Source organism: Chiloscyllium plagiosum, chromosome 13 (assembly GCF_004010195.1).
Source record: "Chiloscyllium plagiosum isolate BGI_BamShark_2017 chromosome 13, ASM401019v2, whole genome shotgun sequence".
NCBI classification, from domain to species: domain Eukaryota; kingdom Metazoa; phylum Chordata; class Chondrichthyes; order Orectolobiformes; family Hemiscylliidae; genus Chiloscyllium; species Chiloscyllium plagiosum.
Genome location: NC_057722.1, coordinates 74,000,668 through 74,023,425, shown reverse-complemented (window position 1 = coordinate 74,023,425; position 22,758 = coordinate 74,000,668). Strand labels below are relative to the sequence as shown.

At 43.0% G+C, this 22,758-nt stretch overlaps 1 protein-coding gene across 1 annotated transcript in view; it reads right to left on the bottom strand.

The window, feature by feature from the left end:
- igsf10 (immunoglobulin superfamily, member 10) overlaps window positions 1-13,194 on the bottom strand; it is a 52,235-nt gene extending 39,041 nt beyond the window's left edge. The window contains exons 1-4 of the mRNA XM_043702723.1: window positions 13,024-13,194; window positions 10,608-10,906; window positions 10,217-10,346; window positions 6,772-7,162 (exon numbers count right to left, since the gene is read on the bottom strand). Of these exons, the coding sequence (XP_043558658.1) occupies window positions 6,772-7,162; window positions 10,217-10,346; window positions 10,608-10,819 (733 nt within the window). The 5' untranslated portion in view covers window positions 10,820-10,906; window positions 13,024-13,194. The remainder of the gene's footprint in view (window positions 1-6,771; window positions 7,163-10,216; window positions 10,347-10,607; window positions 10,907-13,023) is intronic.
- Between the last annotated feature and the right edge of the window lie 9,564 nt (window positions 13,195-22,758).

Below are 22,758 nucleotides of genomic sequence, written 5' to 3'. Positions count from 1 at the left end.
TTCCAGTTCAGGTGCAACCTGTCCTTCATATACAGGTCCCACCTTCCCCAGAAGGCATCCCAATTATCTACATATCTGAAGCCCTCCCTCCTACACCAGCTGCGCAGCCACGTGTTAAGCTGCGCCCGCTCCCTGTTCCTCACCTCGCTATCTCGTGGCACTGGTAGTAAACCTGAGAACACTACTCTGTTCGTCCTGCTCTGCAGCTTCCACCCTAACTCCCTGAAATCACTTTTTATATCCTCGATCCTTTTCCTGGCTATATCATTGGTGCCAATATGTTACACGATTTCTGGCTGTTCACCCTCCCCTTTCAGAATCTTATACACCCAATCGGAGACGTCCCGGACCCTGGCACAAGGGAGGCAACAAACCTTCCGGGAATTCCGATCCTGACCACAAAATCTCCTGTCAATTCTTCTAACAATCGAGTCTCCTACCACTAGCACTTTTCTATTCTGCCCCCTTCCCTTCTGGGCCACAGTGTTAGGCTCAGTGCCAGAGAACTGACCACTATGGCTTTCCTCTGGTAGGTCATCCCCCCAGCAGTATCCAAAATGATATACTTATTGCTGAGGGGAATGTCCACAGGGGATCTCTGCACTGTCTGTCTGTCCCGTTTCCTCCCCCTGACTGTAACCCATCTATCCTTATCCTGAGCCTCAGGAGTGACCAACTGCCGGTAAATTCTCTCAATTATCCCCTCAGCCTCCCGAATGATCCGCAGTTCATCCAGCTCCAGCTCCAATTCCCTTACACGGTTTTCAAGGAGCTGGAGTTGGGTGCACTTCCCGCAGATGTAGCCAGCAAAGATATGTGTCATGTCTCTCACCTGCCACATTCTGCAGGAGGAGCAAGCAACTGCCCTAACATCCAGACCCCACTTATCTGAACGCCCACACAATACTAAACAAGAAAGGTTAATTCAATTGCTATAAATTTTCTAATGGAAAAGTGTTGAGTCAATCAAGTTGAATCTTTTTTCAACCAATTTCATCCCATCAGGCTTGAGGCCAAGCCTTTTATTATCATCAGGGGTAACTGAGTCAACTGCTTCTCATAAGAGACCGGAACCGTAGGTGTCCCCTTAATCTGTAACGTTTCACTGCTATAAGTTCTCAGCCAAGACCTGGCCAAGGTCTTGTGCAAACAAATGGGTTGGAGTCCAAGGTACAGGCAGACATTTCTGTGGCCAGCAGCGAAAACTTAAAATGGTGTGTTGGTTGAAAAATGTGTTGTTGGAAAAGCGCAGCAGGTCAGGCAGCATCCAAGGAGCAGGAGAATCGACGTTTCGGGCATAAGCCCTTCTTCAGGAATTCTTCAAGCTTGGATCCCTGGGCAGGTGACTGAGGTGTCAGTGGGGGAGCACTGTGGGGCCAGTGACCATAATTCTATTAGTTTTAAAATAGTGATAGAAAAGGATAGACCAGATCTAAAAGTTGAAGTTCAAAATTGGAGAAAGGCCAATTTTGACGGTGTTAGGCAGTTCGCAGGTAAAGAGACGGCTGGAAAATGGGAAGCCTTCAGAAATGAGATAACTTGAGTCCAGAGAAAGTACATTCCTGCTAAGGTGAAAGGAAAGGCTGGTAGGTATAGGGGATGCTAGATGACTGAAGAAATTGAGGGTTTGGTTAAGAAAAAGAAGGAAGCATATGTCAGGTATAGACAGGATAGATCCAGTGAACACTTCGAAGAGTATAAAGGTAGTACAAGTATACTTAAGAGGGAAATCAGGAGCGCAAAAAGGGGACATGAGATAGCTATGGCAAATAGAATTAAGGAGAATCCAAAGGGTTTTTACAAATACATTAAGGACAAAAGGGTAACTAGAGAGAGAACAGGGCCCCTCAAAGATCAGCAAGGTGGCCTTTGTGTGGAGTCGCAGGAGATGGGGCAGATACTAAACAAATAATTTGCATTAGTATTTACTGGGGAAAAGGACATGGAAGATATAAAATGCAGGGAAATAGATGGTGACATCTTGCAAAATGTCCATATTACAGAGGAGGAAGTGCTGGATGTCTTGAAAAGCATAAAAGTGGATAAATTCCCAGGACCTGATCAGGTGTACCAGAGAACTCTGTGGGAAGCTGGAGAAGTGATTACTGGGCCTCTTGCTGAGATATGTGTATCATCAATAGTCACAGGTGAGGTGCCGGAAGACTGGAGGTTGGCTAACATGGTGCCACTGTTCAAGAAGGGTGGTAAAGACAAGCCAGGGAACTATAGACCAGTGAGCCTGACCTCGGTGGTGGGCACGTTGTTGGAGGGAATCCTAAGGGACAGGATGTACATGTAGTTGGAAAGGCAAGGACTGATTAGAGATAGTCAACATGGCTTTCTGCGTGGGAAATCATGTTTCACAAACTTGATTAAGTTTTTTGAAGAAGTAACAAAGAGGATTGAGGGCAGAGCTGTAGATGTGATCTATTTGGACTTCATTAAGGCGTTCGACAAGGTTCCGCATGGGAGACTTGTGAGCAAGATTAGATCTCATGGAATACAGGGAGAACTCGCCATTTGGATACGGAACTGGCTCAAAGGTAGAAAACAGAGGGTGGTGGTGGAGGGTTGTTTTGCATACTGGAGGCCTGTGACCAGGATCGGTGCTGAGTCCACTACTTTTCATCGTTTATATAAATGACTTGGATGCAAACATAAGAGATATGGTTAGTGTATAAGAGGTATGGTAAGAGGTATTGGTGGTGTAGTGGACAGCAAAGAAAGTTACCTCAGATTACAACAGGATCTTGATCAGATGGGCCAGTGGGCTGAGAAGTGGCAGGTGGAGTTTAATTTTTATAAATATGAGGTGCTGCATTTTCAGAAAGTAAATCTTAGCAGGCCTTTATACACTTAATGGTAAGGTCCTCGGGAGTGTTGCTAAACAAGAGACCTTGGAGTGCGGGTTCATAGGTCCTTGAAAATGGAGTCGCAGGTAGATAGGATATTGAAGAAGGCATTTGGTCTGCTTCCCTTTATTGGTCAGAGTATTGAGTACAGGAGTTGGAAGGTCATGTTGCGGCTGTACAGGATATTGGTTATGCCACAGTTGGAATATTGCGTGCAATTCTGGTCTCTTTCCTATCGGAAAGATGTTGTGAAGCTTGAAAGGATTCAGAAAAGATTTACAAGGGCGTTACCAGGGTTGGAGGATTTGAGCTATAGGGAGAGGTTGAATAGGCTAGGGCTGCTTTCCCTGGAGCGTCGGAGGCTGAGGGGTGACCTTATAGAGGTTGATAAAATCATGAGGGGCATGGATAGGATAAATAGACAAAGTCTTTCCCCTGGGTTGGGGGAGTTCAGAACTTGAGGGCATAGGTTTAGAGTAAGAGGGGAAAGATTCAAAAGAAACCTAAGGGGCAACTTTTTCACTCAGAGGGTGGTACATGTATGGAATGAGCTGCCAAAGGAAGTGGTGGAGGCTAGTACAATTGCAACATTTAAAAGGCATCCTGATGGGTATGTGAATAGGAAACATTTGGAGAGATGTGGGCCAGATGCTGGCAGGTGGGACTAGGTTGGGTTGGGATATCTGGTCGGCATGGATGAGTTGGACCAAAGGGTCTGTTTACGTGCTGTCCATCTCTATGACTCTATGAGTCCAGAGTGATTTTTTTTAAAGGAGAAAGTGAGGACTGCAGATGCTGGAGATCAGAGCTGAAAATAGGTCAGGCAGCATCAAAGGAACAGGAGAACCGACGTTTCGGGCATAAGCCCGAAGAAGGGCTTCTGCCCGAAACGTCGATTCTCCTGTTCCTTGGATGCTGCCTGACCTGCTGCGCTTTTCCAGCAACACATTTTCAGCTCTGAATTTTTTTAAAGCCTGGTTTTGTGATCACTGAAGTGGCTGAGCTGTGTCACCCTCCATTAGAACCAGGTGACCATTTAACCAGATGTTTATTTGATTGGTTCTGATTCGGATGTTGCTGAGCAATTTAACTGTTCCAACCAGAGGTGGGAGGACTTTCCATGGTGCGCACCCAACTGGTTACCAGCGTATGAGTTCTCTTGCTCCATTTAGATCTAACAGCCCTAATCAGGGAACTCATATTCTCTGAGGTCCACTTGGCTGATGTTATTACAATCAGTACATTCATTTGCCTCTACTTCCCTAAGGCCATCGTTTCATATAATGAGGCCCAATATACAAACCCGCGACTGTGAAATGGATACTTACACCATGTTTCCTGGTCAGCATTTCTGTCTTGAGCTTGCTGCAGTGCAGTGAGACTCAGCAGGAGCTGGACGATCAGCATCTCCTCTTCCTCTTGGAGACCCTGCAGCCTTCAGGACTCAATATCGAGTTCAATCATTTTCGAACCTGGACACCTTTTTCCATGTCCTTCCCCCAACCCAAAAGTCTAAGCCCTGTCAAGACATGGGCTGCTTTCAGCACAGGCAACCCATTTTCACCCACTTATGGTCCCCTTTATCAGCTTTCCTTTCTGCTGAATGTACTATCATCCATCCATGTGACTTCCTTACTGTCGTCCTGTCTCTCTTTGGGCTGCATCTCCCCCTATCTGCTCACTCTGTTTCCTCCCCACCTGCTGTCTTCAGCATATATGCCAATCTTTTCCTTGCTACTATCAGACTGAAGAAGGGCCACTGGACTCAAAACATTAACTCTGCTTTCTCTCTGTAGTTACTGCAGCAATGTTGAATTCTGCAGCAATAATTGACTCAGTGGTTCACACTACTGCCTTACAGCACCAGGGGTCCAGGTTCAGATACAGCCTTGGGTAACCATCTATGTGGAGTTTGCACATTTCCCCTGTGTCTGCATGGTTTCCTCTGGATTCTTGCTATCTCGAACACTTTGATTAGATCACCCCTTAACTTGATTTTTTTGAAAAAGACAGGCATAATTTGTATAATCTCTCCTCATAACTTAAGCCCTGAAGTCCAGGTATCTTTCTTGTAAACCTATATTGTAGTCTTTCACAGTCCAATGCTGTGCAGGTTAGGTGAATTGGCCATGCTAAATTGCCCACTGTTCAGAGATATGTAGGTTAGGTGCATTAGTCAGGGGTAAATGTAGAGTAATAGGGTGGAGGAATGGGTCTGGGTGGAATACTTTTCAGGGGGTCAGTGTGGACTTGTTGGGCCAAATGGCCTGTTTCCACACTGTAGGAATTCTATGATTCTAAATGCCTTTGTTCACTTCAAATGGATCATCCTCTTGATCAACAATTGAAAAATGCAGCCTGTTTCTCTAAATCCTCCATGGTCTCAAAAGGCTGATTTAATTTTAATTTCTCTGTTTGTGCACAGTTCCAACTCCTGCTTTACTAACAATGGCCAGACATTTTCCAATTGGCTAAGGACACAACAGGTCAAGCAATGTTTTGGATTTGACACTGCAAAAAGCACTTCAGAGATCTTACTTCAAAGTATATCCAAATGAGGAACACACTCACTTTCTGCTGGCTTTCTGAATCTGGAGTTGGAACGAATAAATGTCTTCTAATTTTTGTTCATCATCGCCTCATCAAAGAGCAAATGAATTCTGATCAGTTTTAAACGGTTCGTCCTTATGTAATTAAGACTATACAGCCATAAGATGGCATGGTACATAAACAAAGTAGCTACATTGGAGTAAAACCTCATCTTGATGGCAATGATAAATAGATGGCACCACATGGACTGATATTCTGCATTTTCTAGTTATTGGAAATTAATTCAAGGTGGCAAGGTGGCTCAGTGGTTAGCACTGCTACCTCACAGCACCAGGGACCTGGGTTTGATTCCAGCCTCAGGCGACTGTCTGTGTGGAGTTTACACATTCTTCCGATGTCTGCGTGGGTTTCCTGCGGGTACTCCGTTTTCCTCCCACAATCCAAAGATGTGCAGGTTAGGTGAATTGGCCATGCTAAATTACCCACAGTGCTCAGGAATCTGTAGGCTAGGTGCATTAGTTAGGGCAAGTCTAGAATAATTGGTGTTGGTGAATGGGTCTGGGTGGGTTACTCTTCAGAGAGTCAGTGTGGACTTGTTGGGCCAAATGGCCTGTTTCCACACTGTAGGGATTCTAATTCTAAAATAAATGTTCCAGGTGCAAGACAATGTTTTGAACAATAAGTCACGGTGAATTTTCATCCCCACTGAATCTAGCATTGTGTCTGGATTATAGACTTCAGCAACAGATACCATTTGAGAAAATATTGGCTTCAGAAGAACTACGATATAGGTTTATAAGAAAGATACATGGTCTTCAGGGCTTAAGTTATGAGGAGAGATTATACAAGTTATGCCTTTTTTTCTATAATTTAGAAAGTTAAAGGGTGACCTGATCAAAGTGTTCAAGATAATGAAGAGGAAAAGACAGGATAGATTAAAATAAACAATTTCCACTGGTTGTAGATTCTAGAACTATGGGCATCACCCTGAGAATTAGGGCCAGAGCGTTCCGGAGAGATGTTAGGAAGCACTTCGACACACAAAGGGTAGAGGTTTGGAACTCTCTTCCACAAATGGCAATGACTGCTACATCTGTTCTTGATTTTAAATCCAAAATAGATACATTTTTGTTAAGCAAAGGAATTATGGGATATGGGCCAAAGACAGGTTAAGTGACAGATCAGCCATGATCTCCTTGAATGTTGGAACAGGCTTGAGAGGCTGAGTAGCCGACTCCTGTTCTTACATTTCATAAAATCATATAAACTCTTCCAGTGCAGAAAGAGGTTTCTATGAGTGTGCTACGTAGTGGTGATTTGCTTGCGATTATTGAAAATGACAGCATGATAGATAAATGATTGACCATACCTGGTAGTCTTTCGTTGAGTTCAGTTAACCACCTCAAGTTACAATCACAAAACCATTGGTTTCCATGCAGATAGATGCTTTCAAGTTCTGAGATATAAGAAATCAGATCACTGGGAATGGATGTTAGAGCATTATCTGACAGATAAATGTGCTTTATTGAAGACATTTTGAAGATCTGGCTGAAGCGAAATGTGACAAATGTATCTCTGTGTAGTTGCTGAAGCATGTTTCCTTCCAAGTGGAGCAGTTTCAATGAGGTTAGCCCGTAGAATGCTTCAGGGTTAATGAATTCAATGCTGTTGTGGTCCATGTGCAACCGCACTATGCTCCGAAGACCGTGGAAAGTCTCACGATTCAGTGCTTTAATCTTGTTGTAGCTCATCTTCAGAACCTTTAAAAATCAACAAACAAGGTGATTATAGCCCATTCTATGGTATCTACAAACATCTGAGCAATGGTCATGCACACAACACTGTAGGGACCTATCAAATGATGTGGAGATGGTGGTGTTGGACTGGGGTGGACAAAGTCAAAAGTCACACGACACCAGGTTATAGTCCAACAGACTCATCTAAAAATTACAAGCTTTCGGAGTGCTGTTCCATCATCAGGTGAAGTGGAGGGAGGTGTACAGGTACAGAATATATTGGCAGAGGACCTAATAAAGTTTTACAGCTTGACAGAATCCACTCGCAACTACATTTTAGTTTCTGTTGTGGTAATCTCTGCAATCGAAGGGGACCTTCTGTCAACCTGAGCGAAGAAATACGTTGCTCAAAGGGCCCTGACACATTGAAGTCATGTGTGGAAGATATAACTAGCCCTGTGATTGACGAGGGATAAAATCACATGAACAACAGATGCTGACTTCACTGCTACATGCATATCTATTTCTGTTTTAAGGTGACATGGACATTGCCCAATTCTAAATAGAATTATATAGAATAGTTAAATAGAATACAAACAGGCTACTGGACTAACTTAGTGTTCATCTTCCATACCAGCAGTAATTATAATTTTGTGTAACCTCTCTGCATGACTTGTCATCAGCTTACCTTGAATCACTTAACTAACACAATCTTGAATGTTGAAGTACTCTAACCTCTAGTCACCTACTCTAGTGATGCATTCTACAGCCACATAGTTCCCTATACAAAAAACATTTCTTATCCTCCCTATGCTAAATCTCTACAGAGAAAATAAAATGAAACAAATGGCTCTGAAGATTGTTAAGAAAAGCTATAAGTTATCCAGGCTTGTCCCTGAGAACTAAATCAAAGTAGCCTTGAACCGAATTATTCTGGAATAGCAGTTTAAAAAGCTGATTTATTAAGATAATCAATCTTCCAAAAATGTTGCTTGAATTGCTACTGACATTGATTTCTCCACTTACTGTTTGGAAATTTACAACAAAATTTGTGATCTTTCCTGTGAGTGTAATAGTTATGTTGGTGGAGTACTAACTCAGAGGCCTGAACTAACAATCAGAGAAACAGTATGAGATATTGAAATGACAGCATGTTGGGCAATGAGGAAACATGAACGTTCTTTACTGCAGGAAAAACACCATTGTTCTCCTAGCTGGCTGAAACACGATTCCAGTCTCACTGTCAATCTGTCCAATATGCCTGTTTCCGTATTGCCCTCTGAAGTTACTACGACTCACCTGCATCAAACACTGGAAAGGGAACCATGTGGAGGTTAGGTCCCATTTTGACACTGAGGACAACTCCCATGTGTCAGGTTCCACTGTGCCAAGTAGTGTTTGATGATCAACAGCTCTAGCCCATGATGTATTGCAGCAATTTACCAACGCTGCTTTGCCAGTATTGGCCAAACCCACGATGCCTACACCTTCAAGGACAGGGTGGCAATTGCATGGGGACACTTATATTGTCCATGTGACCTATCATTCTGACTCTGGCATACATTATTCTCTCTTCATGGTCACTAAGCCAAAAACTTTGAACTTTCTAATTAACTGCAGAATGCAGGTCTGACACTTCCTGCTCAGCACAATAAGGGACAGGCAAAAGGATACCAGACTTGCCAGCTCATAGAATCCTACAGCACGGAGACAGGCCCTTTTGCCCAAACTAGTCCACACCGACCAAAATGTCCATCCACACTAACCTCATTTCCCTCCACTTGGCCCATATCTTACTAATCCTTTCCTATCCATGTATTGTATCCATGAAAGCTGCCACCCAGGTTGATAGTGCTGTTAAGAAGGTTTACTTAAGAAGGTGTGTTAGGTTTTATTGGTAGAGGGATTGAGTTTCAACGCCATAATGTCATGCTGCAACTATACGAAACGCTAGTGTGGTCACACTTGGAATATTGTGTACAGTTGTGGTCGCCCCATTACAGGAAGGATGTGGAAGCATTGGAACAGGTGCAGAGGAGATTTACCAGGATGTTGCCTGGTCTGGAGGGAAGCTCTTATGGGGAAAGGCTGAGAGACTTGGGGCTGTTCTCATTGGAAAGAAGAAGGCTAAGGGGGGAATTTGATAGAGACATACAAGATGATCAGAGGATTAGATAGGGTAGACAGTGAAAGTCTTTTTCCTAGGATGATGATGTCACCTTGTATGAGGGGGCATAGCTACAAATTGAGGGGTGAGAGATTTAAGACAGATGTCAGAGGCAGGTTCTTTATGCAGAGAGTCGTAAGGGCGTGGAATGCCCTGCCTGCTAATGTAGTTAACTCAGCCACATTAGGGCGATTTAAACAATCCTTGGATAAGCACATGGATGATGATGGGATAGTGTAGGGGAATGGGCTTAGGTTAGTTCACAGGTCAGTGCAACATCGAGGGCTGAAGGGCCTGTTCTGCGCTTATTGTTCTATGTTCGATGTTCTATTTGTCCAAATGCCTTTTAAATGTTAATGTTACCCCTCTCAACCACTTCCACTGGCAGCTCATTCCACATGTGTTCCATTCTCTGTGTAAAAGAATTGCCCCTCAGGTTCCCTTTTATTCTTTCCTCTCTAACCTTAAACTGATGCCTCTAGTCCTTGATTCCTCAACCCTGGGAAAAAGACCGAGTGCACTCACTCTACCCAGGCCTCTCATAATGTTATACACTTCTATAAGATACCCCTCAGTCTCCTATGCTCTAAAGAAGAAAAATCTCAGCTTGTCCAACCTCTCTCTGTAACTCAGTCCCTTGAATCCTGGCAACATCCTTGTAAATTTCTTCTGCACTCTTTCCAGTTTAAGAACATCCTTCCGATAGCAAAGTGACCAAACCTGAACACAATACTCCAAGTGTGACCTCACCAAAGTCCTGTATAACTGCAACATAATCTCCCAACTTCTATACTCAATGCCCTGACTGATGAAGGCCAGTGTGCCAAAAGCCTTATTCAGTGCCCTGTGCCCACATCCTGAGAGTGAACTGAAGTAAAAGTTTTCTTTCCAACTATTTTGATTGACCTTACCTGCAGCGACTGCAGATCCTGAAAGACTTTGTCTGGTATCTCTTGAATCTTGTTACTATGAAGCATCAACAGTTCGAGACTTTTCAACCCAGTAAAACTGGTGCTCGTTAGCTCCATCAGGTTGTTATACCTGCAAGGAAATGACAAATTTAGTATTGATGTCGAGGTGCCGATGTTGGACTGGACTTAAATATCACACAACATCAGGTTATGGTCCACCAGGTTTAGTTGAAAGCACAAGCTTTCGGAGCGCTGCTCCTTCATCAAGTTCCAAACGTTTGTACTTTCAAATAGACCTGTTGGACATTAACTTGTTGTTATGTGATTTTTAACTTTATTGGAAGAGGACCAGTCCAAAGCAGTACAGAAGGAAAATTGGGCTGAAACTCACCCCAAATTTACACGCTCCACCTGAGTTTGGATGTCCTCTGGGATGGCATTGAGGTATCTGAAAGTGCAGTGGACTTCGGTTGGCACATAGCAGGCACATTGCTTGGGGCAAGCGGTGCAGAGGTGCAAGCACCCGACAAGAGCTGCCAAGGTCACGAGCAGGCCACAATGCCCAGAGGAGAGAGATAGGCTCCCTTGGCGGACCGCACTCATCCTCTTTGACCCTTCAGCAATGAGTTACATACCGCAAGGTCAAACTCCCTGCAAACGGACCAGAGACTGGAAAGAGCCTGAGTGAGACTGAAAGTAAACAAAAAGGTGAGCATTAGTATTCAAAACCGAGATCCAATTTAAATTACTGCATGTGCAGAATTGGGTAAGTGCAGTATAACAGCTCAGTAAAACTACTAGACCACTATTTTATGTTATGTTATCATACCTCCCTGTCACAGAAAGCAGTTGAGGACGAAACACTGAATGTTTTCAAGATGGATTTAGATATAGTTCTTAAGACTAAAAAGTCAAAGGGTATGGAGAGAGAAAGCAGGAATATGGGACTGAGTTTGTGACCCAGCTCCAACAGAACTGGATGGAAACTTACAATTAACATCTCATTCCATTCCTCCCTCACCAGCACCAATGCAGTGAATAATTCCAATAACTGTTAACTCCATCATTCACCCACCTCACTCCCACACAGAGGTGGGAGCTGGTCCATTTGTGAAGATGCTTCTTGAGATTTGCAGGAATTCTGTCCAAACCGCCACGACCATGTCGAATAGCAGAGCATTCTCGAAGGGCAGAATGGCCTACTTTAGCTCCTATTTTCTATGTTTCCATTGTGTGATAGATTACCTTGAAATCATTCAGCCAGTGGTTAGGTGTGGTATGCGCTTGGATATGTGGTAGGAGATTCAATTGCAGCATTCAGTTGGATGATAATATGGAAAGAAATGGTGTGTGAGGATCTGGGGAAAAGGCAGGAGATGGGCACTGATAACAGAACGTTTGCCTCACAATGGGCCGAATGGCCTTCCTTCTGTTCCACAACAATTCTGTGAAATATCACAAAAATTATAAATGTTTTGTGGTTCAGTCGTGGAATTAATGCTCTGGGAGATGGGGTGCCCCGAGCAGGCTCAAAAACGTCTCCGGATCCTTCAGATCAGACAGTGACTCCTCCCTTTTGGTCTTCGCCGGGGTGGAATTGAAGCTGGGAACGCGCTGATAATGCAGGGCGAGCACACCCCTGGCTTTGCTGACTGGGTTCACCATCCCTCCAGACAAGCACACACACGCCTCTCTTTTCCCAGTCCAGCTCAACACTGGCACACTCGGCGCACAACGCTCGTCTGAGACTCAGCCCAAACACAGTTTCATTAGAACTGGATGGAAACTTGCAATTAACGTCTCATTCCAATTCCGCCTCCCCAACTCCCTCACCACCACCAACGCAGTGAACGCTTCCAAAACCATTGCTTCATCATCACCCACTTCGTTCTCACACATTTAGGAAGCTGTTTCTTAAAATTTGCAGAAATGGTGTCCAACTCACCCCTTCCCCCCAAAAAATCGAGAATTATAATCATGTACAAAATAAGGACAAAAGTCACACGACACCAAGTTATCGTCCAACAGAGAAAATGCTGGAAAATCTCAGCAGAGTCCAACAGATTTATCTGAAAGAGCTCTGAAAGCTTGTGATTTTAAATAATTTTGTTTCACTATAACCTGGTATGTGACTTCTGAACTTGTCCACTCCAGACCAACAGATCATGTATAAAATAACGGTCTAATGGTTTGATAAGGATGGAAATGAGAATCAGGAACTGCGCGTTCACAATCAGGACTAGGTAGGGGTTGAAAATTGGGCAGAGTTTTATATATAGAAAGCGAAAGAGAGAGAGAGAGACCAATGCACGGGTGCTGTGTCTCTCCGAGGTGGCTGTGGAGGGCAATTTAAGACAGTGCTGGGAGTTTGAAAGTCTGCATTAAGGACACACTGGGTCAGACTCGTTCCCCCTGCTAGCCCAGTCCAATCACAGTGCAGTACAAAATTACAGTGCAAAAGGCGGACGTTCGGCCCATTGAGTATGTGCCGGCCCTCCCAAGTGTAAGGGGACCTGGCTGCTGTCTGTAAAACTGCGCAGCTCCAGACTTTGTCCTCTTCAACTATCTAGTCGATCCATCTAAAATCTAGCATCACCTCCCCACCCACCCCAGTAAAGATATGCAGATATTCAGCTTATATGACTTTTTGTTTTGACTACAACTGAGTTTACGCGGGGAGCATACATTCACACATGGGGGGGGGGGGGTGTGTGGAATAAGCACTGTCACCTTGCAGTTACTGTGGAACAGAACGTGATAAAATACAAAGCCCCCCCTCCAAAGAAAAGTACAAAAAAAACACTAACCGGTCAGCAGCAACGAAGGTTTAACTGCAGCTTTACCACCTTAGGATTCAAATCAATGAGGTAGCTCCAACGTTGTCCAGTCCAGAAACAATTCAAACCCGGATTACAGAGATTCACCTGTTGCCCCAATCCTCCTTCCTCTGGTAGTGAACAAAAAAGAAAGGATGCAGTCAGGAGGTTTGATTCAGCCTGAAGTTTGTTTAGACAAGTCTGGAGCTGCGCAGTTTTACAGACAGCAGCCAGGTCCCGCCCCTAACCCAGCTCTGAATGTACAGAGTGTGGGAGAAAGAGAGGGCAGGATGTTCCACAGGCGCCGCACTCCAGCACAACAATGGCCTTTATAAGTACCAAACCTTTCTCTCTAGCCCTGTCCCTGAACCAGCCCGGTTCATTACGCTCACTTCCCCCAGAAACTTGCAAGTGTCTGAAGTTAGAATGTAATTGTCTCAGAGAGAGAGAGCGCTGTTATTACTTCTTCCCGCCCAGTTTCTCAGATGAGATATTGCCAACCTGTAACTTATCCCTACTTTTAGCTGCTGAGCTCATTCATGCTTTTTCCAGAGAAATCCCTCCTTCCCTCATACACAAACACACTTCCTTTCCCTTCTTTTATTCAGTCATTGAGGGTCACCACAAAATGTCACCAGTATTTGTTGCCCATCTCTAAGTGCCATACCTCTTGCTCAGGCCATTTCAGAGGGTCTGTAGAAATAGTCATATAAGGAATAGCAGGAAAAAAGCAGTAACATTTGCAAATTATGCATATTCATGTCATTTTCTACACCTCAAAGTGATGTACCAAAATCAAAAAAAAGCCTGTAGGTGCTGGATAAACTCATCAGGTTTGGCAGCATCTGTGGAGAGAAAGCAAAATTAACATTTCAGGTCCACTACTGAAAAAGGTTTACCCTGTACCTGAAACACTAACTTTGCTTTTTGCTTTTCATTCACAAGGTGAGGGTGTCACTGGCTGGGCCAGCATTTATTGCCCAGAGGGCAGTTAAAAGTCAACCACATTGCTGTGGGTCTGGAGTCACATGTACACCAGATCAGGTAAGGATGGCAGTTTCCTTCCCTAAAGGACATTAGTGAACCAGATGGGTTTTTTTTCCCCTGACAATCAGCAATGGTTTCATGATCATCATTACACTCTGGGTGACACAATGGCGCAGTGGTTAGCACTGCTGCCTCACAGGACCAGGGACCTGGGTTCAATTCCTGCCCCGAGCAAACTGTCTGGATGGAGTTTGCACATTCTCCCTGTGTCTGCATGGGTTTCCTCCCACAGTCCAAAGATGTGCAGGTTAGGTGAATTGGCCTTGCTAAATTGCCCACAGTGTTAGGTGTAATATCCAGGGGTGAATGGGTCTAGGTGGGTTGCTCTTCGGAGGGTTGGTGTGGACTTGTTGGGCCGAAGGGCCTGTTTCCACACTGTAGTGAATCTAATCTTAATTCCAGATATTTATTTAATTGAAATTTCACCATCTATCATGACGGTGTCTGAACCCAGGTCCCTAGAACATTACCTGGGTCGCTAGATTAATAGTCTAGCAGTAATACCACTATACATTGGATAATACAACTTTGTCTGCACTGGTGCTATCAGTCCTGTCGAGTTCTTCCAGCATTTTCTGCTTTTGTTTCTGGTGTTCCAATACGTTCATTTTCAAGTATAATTGTATTTTCCCTCTGGTAGGCCAGACCAAATAAAGATAGTAGATTGAAAATGTGTTGCTGGAAAAGCGCAGTAGGTCAGGCAGCATCCAAGGAGCAGGAGAATTGATGTTTCAGGCATGAGCCCTTCTTCAGGAACGTCGATTCTCCTGCTCCTTGGATGCTGCCTGACCTGCTGCGCTTTTCCAACAACACATTTTCAGCTTTGATCTCCAGCATCTGCAGTCCTCACTTTCTCCTCCAAGGAGTGCAGATTAAATGGCAGAGCAGGGTTAAGGGGCTGAATAGTATACTCCTGTTCCTATTTCATATGGTCTCATTTCCTTCCCTAAAGAATGTGGGTGAACCAGATGGTTGCTTTCAGTTATAGTTTAATGCCCACTGTCACGGAGATGAGCTTTCAACTGCTAATTGATTCATTTAATCAAATTACCCCAGTGTGAACAGAGCCCATATCCCATACAGAATCAGTCTAGCCTCCCTGATAATGAATCCCTATGACATTACTCCAACTTAATGTCTCAACCCCATGCCATGTCACACTTACCACCACAGTTAGAAGATTGTGGGTTCAATTCCCACTACGGACATTTGGGTTCAAGTGGCTATCCTGAGAGACCACAGCAGCTCCGAAAGAGTACTGCACTGTCAGAACTGCTAACCGTTGCATGAAATATTGAACCAAGACCCTGTCTACTCTACTGGATAGGTGCAAAAGATCCTATGGCACTGTATAAAGAAAATTGTTGTAATTGTGCATTTTTTAGTATGTTAAATATGTAATAATTTGAATAGATGTTGTTAACATGTATCATTACATATTGCTGCAATACTGCATGAGTCAGCCCCCTTTTCTGTTTTCCCTTCATCTTTGTATGTGCTAACCTCAAAGGAATTAGTACAATAGACAGCAGGGGAGTTATCCCTGAAAACCTGACCATTATTTGTCCCAGAGACAGGATCACTGAAGACAGATTATCTGGTCATTGTCTTATCGCTTGTGGGCAAAGTGAACACTGTTTTGTAACAGTATTTTGTGCATAACTACCACCCCTGTGTGCCATGGATTACAGCAGTTTAATATGGTGGCTCACCAACACAATTCCCAGCAATGCCCATATTCCATGAATGACTAAGACCAAGTACAAATGACTGCACATTAAAACATTTCATTGTCTATAAAGCACTTTGTAACATCCTGAGTTTGCTGTAGGTGCTATATAAATGCAAGTCTTTCTCTTTCACACTCACACTGATACAGACATTGACATTTCACTGCCACATTGTTGATCTAAATAAAACAATTTTTCTCTTTCCACTTTTTCACTCCTTTATCCCCAAATGCCAGTCCCTGGCAATGATACTCTGTTTATGTTTGCCCTTACTATTCATTAACCATATGGCTCCTAATTGACTATGACCAGGGCTTTTGCCTGAAACATCGACTCTCCTGCTCCTTGGATGCTGCCTGACCTGCTGTGCTTTTCCAGCATCACATTCTTAACTCTAATCTCCAGCATCTGCAGTTCTCACTTTTGCCAAACAAGTGAAAGACCAGTTTAGTTGCGCAGATTTTGTTTTAATTAGCATTTTGGAAATTTGCACCTAATTGGCATTACCTGGAAAAGGGCAATTCCAACAACACTCAAAAATTGTAGGAGCCAGTATTGGCTGGGGTGGACAAAGGTAAAAATCACGCAACACCAGATTATAGCTGTTTCGAAGCGCTGTTTCTTCAACACCTGACAACCACGTGATGAAGGAGCAGCGCTCCAAAAGCTAGTGCTTCCAAATAAACCTGATGGACAATAACCTGGTGTTGTGTGATTTTTAACTTTGAACACTCAAAAAGCTTGACATCATCCTTGAAAAAAACAGCCTACTTGAGAGGTACTACATCCAGAAGAAAGTACTCCCTCCACTACTGACATTCAGTAGCAGCAGTGCATACTACCTACAAGATGCACTACAGAAATTCACCAAGGCTCCTTGGAAAGCACATTCCAAGCCCACAATTACTTCCATCTAAAAGTTAGCAGGTACATAGGATACCTATAAGTTCCTCTCCATGCCTCTCGTCATCCTGATTTGGAAATATATTGCTATTCCTTCACTATAACTGGGTCAAAATCTTGGAATTCCCTCCCTTAGGGCATTGTGGGTCTACCTACAGCATATGGACTGCAGCAGTCCAAGAAGTTAGCTCACCCCCACTTCTCAAGAGTAACTAGGGACGGGAAATAAATGCTGAACTAGCCAGTGACGCCCATATCCCATGAATGAATTAAAAAATATATATCCACTTATAATCAAGTTATCGTGACCAAGTATGTGATCTTCATTTGCACCAGATTTCACATTTTGGGTCTTAGGTTTCAAGGTGTGATCTCAGTTTCAAATGTGACTTAGTGACTAAGCTGCTCTTTTTCTATTTAATGGGATTTTTACCCATGTTTCATGATTCAGTCTCAACAAATGACCATCTTTCAGTGAAAACTGATGCCACTAACATGGTTCAGACTGCACTATAGTCCCACTATTGTAGAGAGGAATTCTCCAACATTGCAACGTGTAAAAGATGTGACACTGAATTTATTATGTGTTTTGCTCCTTATAACATCACTGCCAAGGACAGCACCACAGAGGTCGTATAAAACATCTGGAAATGATTACTTCAAGAGGCAGAGCTAATAGCAAGGCTCAATGGTTCTTTAATGTCACCGTACTAACGTGAGTGTCTGGTAGAAAGAGTGCTGCAGAACAGTTTTATATTGTAAACATAGATTTCAATAGTCATTTCAATAATGAGCAGACCACAATCAACATTTAAAATACTTAACAAATATAAAACATGTGTGGTCCATTGGGGCTTTTAGTTTAAAATGTGAATGAAATCAATGATGCTGGCAGAATTTGAGGATAGGTGTAGATATAACATTGCTATGTTGGTTAATGTATCCATGCCTGAAAGAGCCTACAATACCTATAAGTTCCTCTGCATGCCTCTCGTCATCCTGATTTGGAAATATATTGCTATTCCTTCACTGTAACTGGGTCAAAATCTTGGAATTCCCTCCCTTAGGGCATTGTGAAATAGTAACTTTCAAAATAAAGACTTGCATTTATATAGTACCCTTTGTAATGAATTAGTTTTCTTTTGTTCTATCCATTTGTTCTGCCCAGGAGTCAGAAATCTGTGAATGGTGACTTTCAGGAACAAAGATTTCCAAGGTGTCCTTTTTATTATATTTGACTATTGGGTCCCAAAATTTCTTTTTAACACTAGATCGTAGAATTCCTACAGCGGAGAAGCAGGCTATTCGGCCCATCAAGTCCATACTGGCCTTCCCCATCCCTGTAAATCCTGCATTCCCCATGTCAAATCCACCTGGCCTGCATGTCTCTGAGCTCTACAGGCAATTTCTCATGGCTAATCCACTAAACCTGCACATCTTTGGATGTGGGAGGGAACCAGAGCACCCAAAGGAAACCCATGCAGACACTGGAAGAACGTGCAAACTCCAGACAGACAGTCACCCGAAGCTGGAATCAAACTCAGGTCCCTAGCACAATGAGAAAGTAGTTCTAACCACTGAGCCACCATGCTGCCTCGGTTTTGTTGTGAGGTTTTCTTTATTCACTAAAAGCTGTTCAGGGGTCACTGAAGAATAGCTCAAGGGTGACAGGGTTGATAGAGAATGAAGAAGTATGTCTTATGTGAGAGAGAGAGATTCAGGTTAGATTAAACAGCCCTATTTGGCTAAACTGCTGAAAAGGCAACTAAAGTATATTGGTTCTACGTCTTGGGGTTCAGGAAGAGGTTTCAAGAATAGTTGGATAGTTTTAAATGATTAGAACTCAGGAAGGAGTTGTAAGAGCTAGATTAGAGCTCAGGGAAAAACCCAGGGGCAGTATAAGCTTGGTGATTTGAGCTGCTGGTGTGAAACTGAAGTGTGACTGTGAATAAGTGCTGGAGTGCAGTTTGCGGCATCCAAGGTACTGCACGGACCCAGGAGTGCAGTGTGACCAACCAGAATGTGAGCAGTCCATGACGATATGACCATTGAAGGAGTTTCAAAGCCACATCGTCAAAAGTAAAGAATTGTAATGCCTTGTGAAATTTTAATGGTATTTGATGACCAACAGTGTTATTGACATCTGGGGGTGGAGGTGGGGTGTGCATTGCTGAGAAGTCCATATGATCTGTGTTAACTGCATTTGCTAATTAATATACTCTATTAGTTTTTGTGTCTGCCTCAGGCGACTGACTGTGTGGAGTTTGCACGTTCTCCCCGTGTCTGCGTGGGTTTCCTCCGGGTGCTCTGGTTTCCTCCCAGAGTCCAAAGATGTAGGTCAGGTGAATTGGCCATGCTAAATTGCCCGTAGTGTTAGGTAAGGGGTAAATGTAGGGGTATGGGTGGGTTGCGCTTCGGCGGGTCGGTGTGGACTTGTTGGGCCGAAGGGCCTGTTTCCACACTGTAATGTAATCTAATCTAATCATATTTACCTCGGGCTAGTTCTGGGTATCCGAGTATCAGTTGTATATTGCAGGTTGTATAACTGTTCTAACATTGTAAAAATAAAGCAGAATGTTGTTTGTTCTGCTTCCCTTTTGAAAACCTAAATTGATTCTTTCCCACCCCACTATTATGCAGTGTATTTAGATCATAACCACTCGCTATATGAATGAGCTTATGCTTATGTCACCATGGCTTCTTTTGCCAAGTCTCTTAAATCTATGCCCTCTGCCTCTTAATTGTTCCACAAGCAAAATATAGGTTCTCGCTGTTTGGCCTGTCTGGACTGCTCAGGAGTTTCAATATCAAATCTTCTCTCAACTGTCTCCTCCTAAAGAAACCAAGCCCAGTATAACTTTTACAATCAGGTATTACCTCGAAAGATATTCATTTTACATGGAGATGTGTCGTTCAAAAAATCTTCAAAGCTTGACTTTCTGGCTTTGTATTTCCAATATTTTCCAATATTAACTATATGAGAGTTCATAGTGTTTAAAAATGACAGGTATTATAACCAGGTGTGGAGGGAGAACTGCCTCACTTTTTAACCCCCTCTACGTCAGTTGCAACAAATGTATTCTTAGCATGTAGCTTTCTCACTTAGTTAACTAGATCAAAAGTTTTCTTGAGGTAAAAAAAATTTAAAAATTATTTACTCATCGCAGGGAGATAAATAAACCCCACTACTTCCAAAACTTACTGAAACACAGGTAATAGGTGTAAAAAGAGGGGGCAAGGGTGTTTGGAAGGAACAGGAAGATAAGAGAAGATGCAAGGTAAAGTAAAAGCTGAAAAAAACTGTGGATGTTGTAAATCAGAAACAAAAACCGAAAAAGTTGCTGAAAAAGTTCAGCACGTCTGGCAGCATCTGTGAAGAGAAATCAAAATTAATGTTTTGGGTCCAGTGACCCTTCCTCAGAACTAATGGTAGCTAGGAAAATTCTGGTTTATATGCAGAAGAGAGCATGGGGGGAGGGCATAAGGGGTAAATGATAGGTATGAAATTTAAAGTTCTCAGTTGTGAGAATGGAAGCTGGGTCCATGGCTATTTAGCTGTTCTGGTTCCATAGCTTTGGTCAAATTTGTAGGCTCCTTGTGTTTTCTACAATAGTTATTTTCATAAGTTTCTCTTTCATCGAGTGATTCTTTTGAAAGGTGATAAGATGTAAGGAGAGAGAGCAAGAGCGAGAAAGCAAATCTTCCAAATTGGTATTAATCTATTTTACTTTCTCACTCTGCTGTGCCAATCATGCTGCTTCAGTATAATTTGTGTACTCCTGAGTGTAACTCCAATGTCTTTCCAAGCTGAATACTTCGCAGGCTCATTGCCCAATATAGATGTGAATTTCTTGATATTGCCTTTGTTGTCTGGTTTCACTGTTTTAGGATGATATGTTACTTTCAGTGCAACTCATTCATTGTATTCTATTTCGGTTCACCGGCTTTGCCTCAGTCTGTGACCAGGTAATCGCAGCAGCCAATTCCGGTCAATATTTACCCTGTTGAAAAATCACTGCCGTCCCTGAGGCCTCAAGTGTAAAATCAGACAGTGAAGCTGGGTCTTGATGTCAATATTGTATCATAAGAGCCTGCCACATTCTGTGAATAGCCAATCTTGTAAGTAATCACAATTAAATCTGGAGTTTTCAGCACAGTTCCCTTCTGTCACTTTGATTGTTCTCATAAATTTGATAAGCTCTCTGTGAACTCTCTGAAATTCGATCTCTGGGCTTCTTGGAGAGAGACGCAGGCCTTCAAAGCAAACCTTGTTGGAGGTGGTTCATACAGACAGCAGACAGCTTCTCCAGGTGTGTTTAATCACTTACCTGTAGTGTTTTTAATTAAGTTTGCAAGCCTTATTACCACTGCTAAATATTGCCAATTAATGAGCCTCCAAAAAGCTTTGGCAGGGAATATCTGGAAGAATTTCATTAATTTGTTTTTAGCATGACACTTGTGAGCCGCTTATTGCTGATCGTGACCTGTGGTTTTTTGCTGAGAGAGTTGAATGCTTTATATCATCAATCCTGAGTATCCATTGATTTATATGAAATCACCTGAACTCCTTCCAGCTTCGAACTTAGTGAACACGCCTGGTATCCATTATGCGATGTACAAAGCTTTAGAATCTTCAAATGAGGTTCATATTAGGAACTTTAGTCATTTATGTGTGGTTGTAGACTTGTAAACTCCTTTGGAATTGTTGAGCCTGCTACTGTATAGTAATGATTCCGAACGTGTGTATTTAATAAATAGAAACAGTGCATAATGCAGGATTGCAAACTGGAACACATGGAGATAGATTTTCAATTTGCTACCTTACTGTAAAACTGGTGTTACATACTGGCCCCATATCTCTAATGGAGAGTTGTTGTCCATAAGTACAGGTATTATCCCTGGGTGGCACTTTGAAAATCTATTCATGTAGTTCAGAGTTGTTCAAATGTATTTTATAAAGAAACTGCACTGCGCAGCTTGTGTTAATACATGCATCTTGATTTAGGTATGACTTAGTCTTTCTGCTGCGATTACCTTGTCATTCAGACAGTGTAAGTGTCTGATACACAACTTGCAGTGTTGCTAAAAGTGGCAATGACCTAGTGATATTATCACTAGACTCTTAATCCAGTTAACCCTGCAATGATCTGGGGACCTGGGCTTGGCAAAGGTGGAATGAATTCAGTAAGAGACTGGAATTAACATGCTTGATCATGAAACCATTGTCAGGAAAATCCCATTAATACCTTTCGGAAAGGAAACTGTTAAATTAGATTAGATTCCCTACAGTATGCAAACAAGCCCTTCAGCCCGAGTCCACACCGATCCTTCAAAGAGTAACTGACCAAGACCCGTTTCCCTCTGACCTAACACAATGGGCAACTTAGCATGGCCAATTCACCTGACCTGCACATCTGTGGATTGTGGGAGGAAACCAGAGCACCCGGAGGAAATCCCAGCAGACACGGGGAGAATGTACAAACTCCATACAGACAGTCACCTGAGGCTGGAATTAAACCTGGAATCCTGGTGCTGTGAGGCAGCAGTGCTAAGCACTGAGCCACCGTGCTGCCCATGTTATCCTTACCTAGTCTGGCCCACATGTGACCCCAGATCCACAGCAATGGATTGACTCTTAACTGATTAAGAATGGGCAATAAATGATGGCCTAGCTAGAGATGCCCACATTTTTGAATGAATTTTTTAAAAATGCCACTTAAGTGCACAGTAAAAATTGCCATCTTTCAGTTTGTGTTGAAATTCCCCCCCTTTTAAGATGCTTCAGCCCAATATCCTTTTCCTCCTACTCAGAGAACTAGTTTACTTTGATTATCTGACATTTGCTCCCATGTATTTTAGAACTCCTTTAATGAGAGTGCAGGTTCATAGTTCCTTGGAAGTGGAGTCGCAGGTAGATAGGATAGTGAAAAGGCATTTGGTATGCTTTCCTTTATTGGTCAGTGCATCAAGTATCGGAGTTGGGAATCTAATCTAATCTAACAGTTTCCGTTCCAAAAGGTATTAATGGGGTTTTCCTGACAATGGT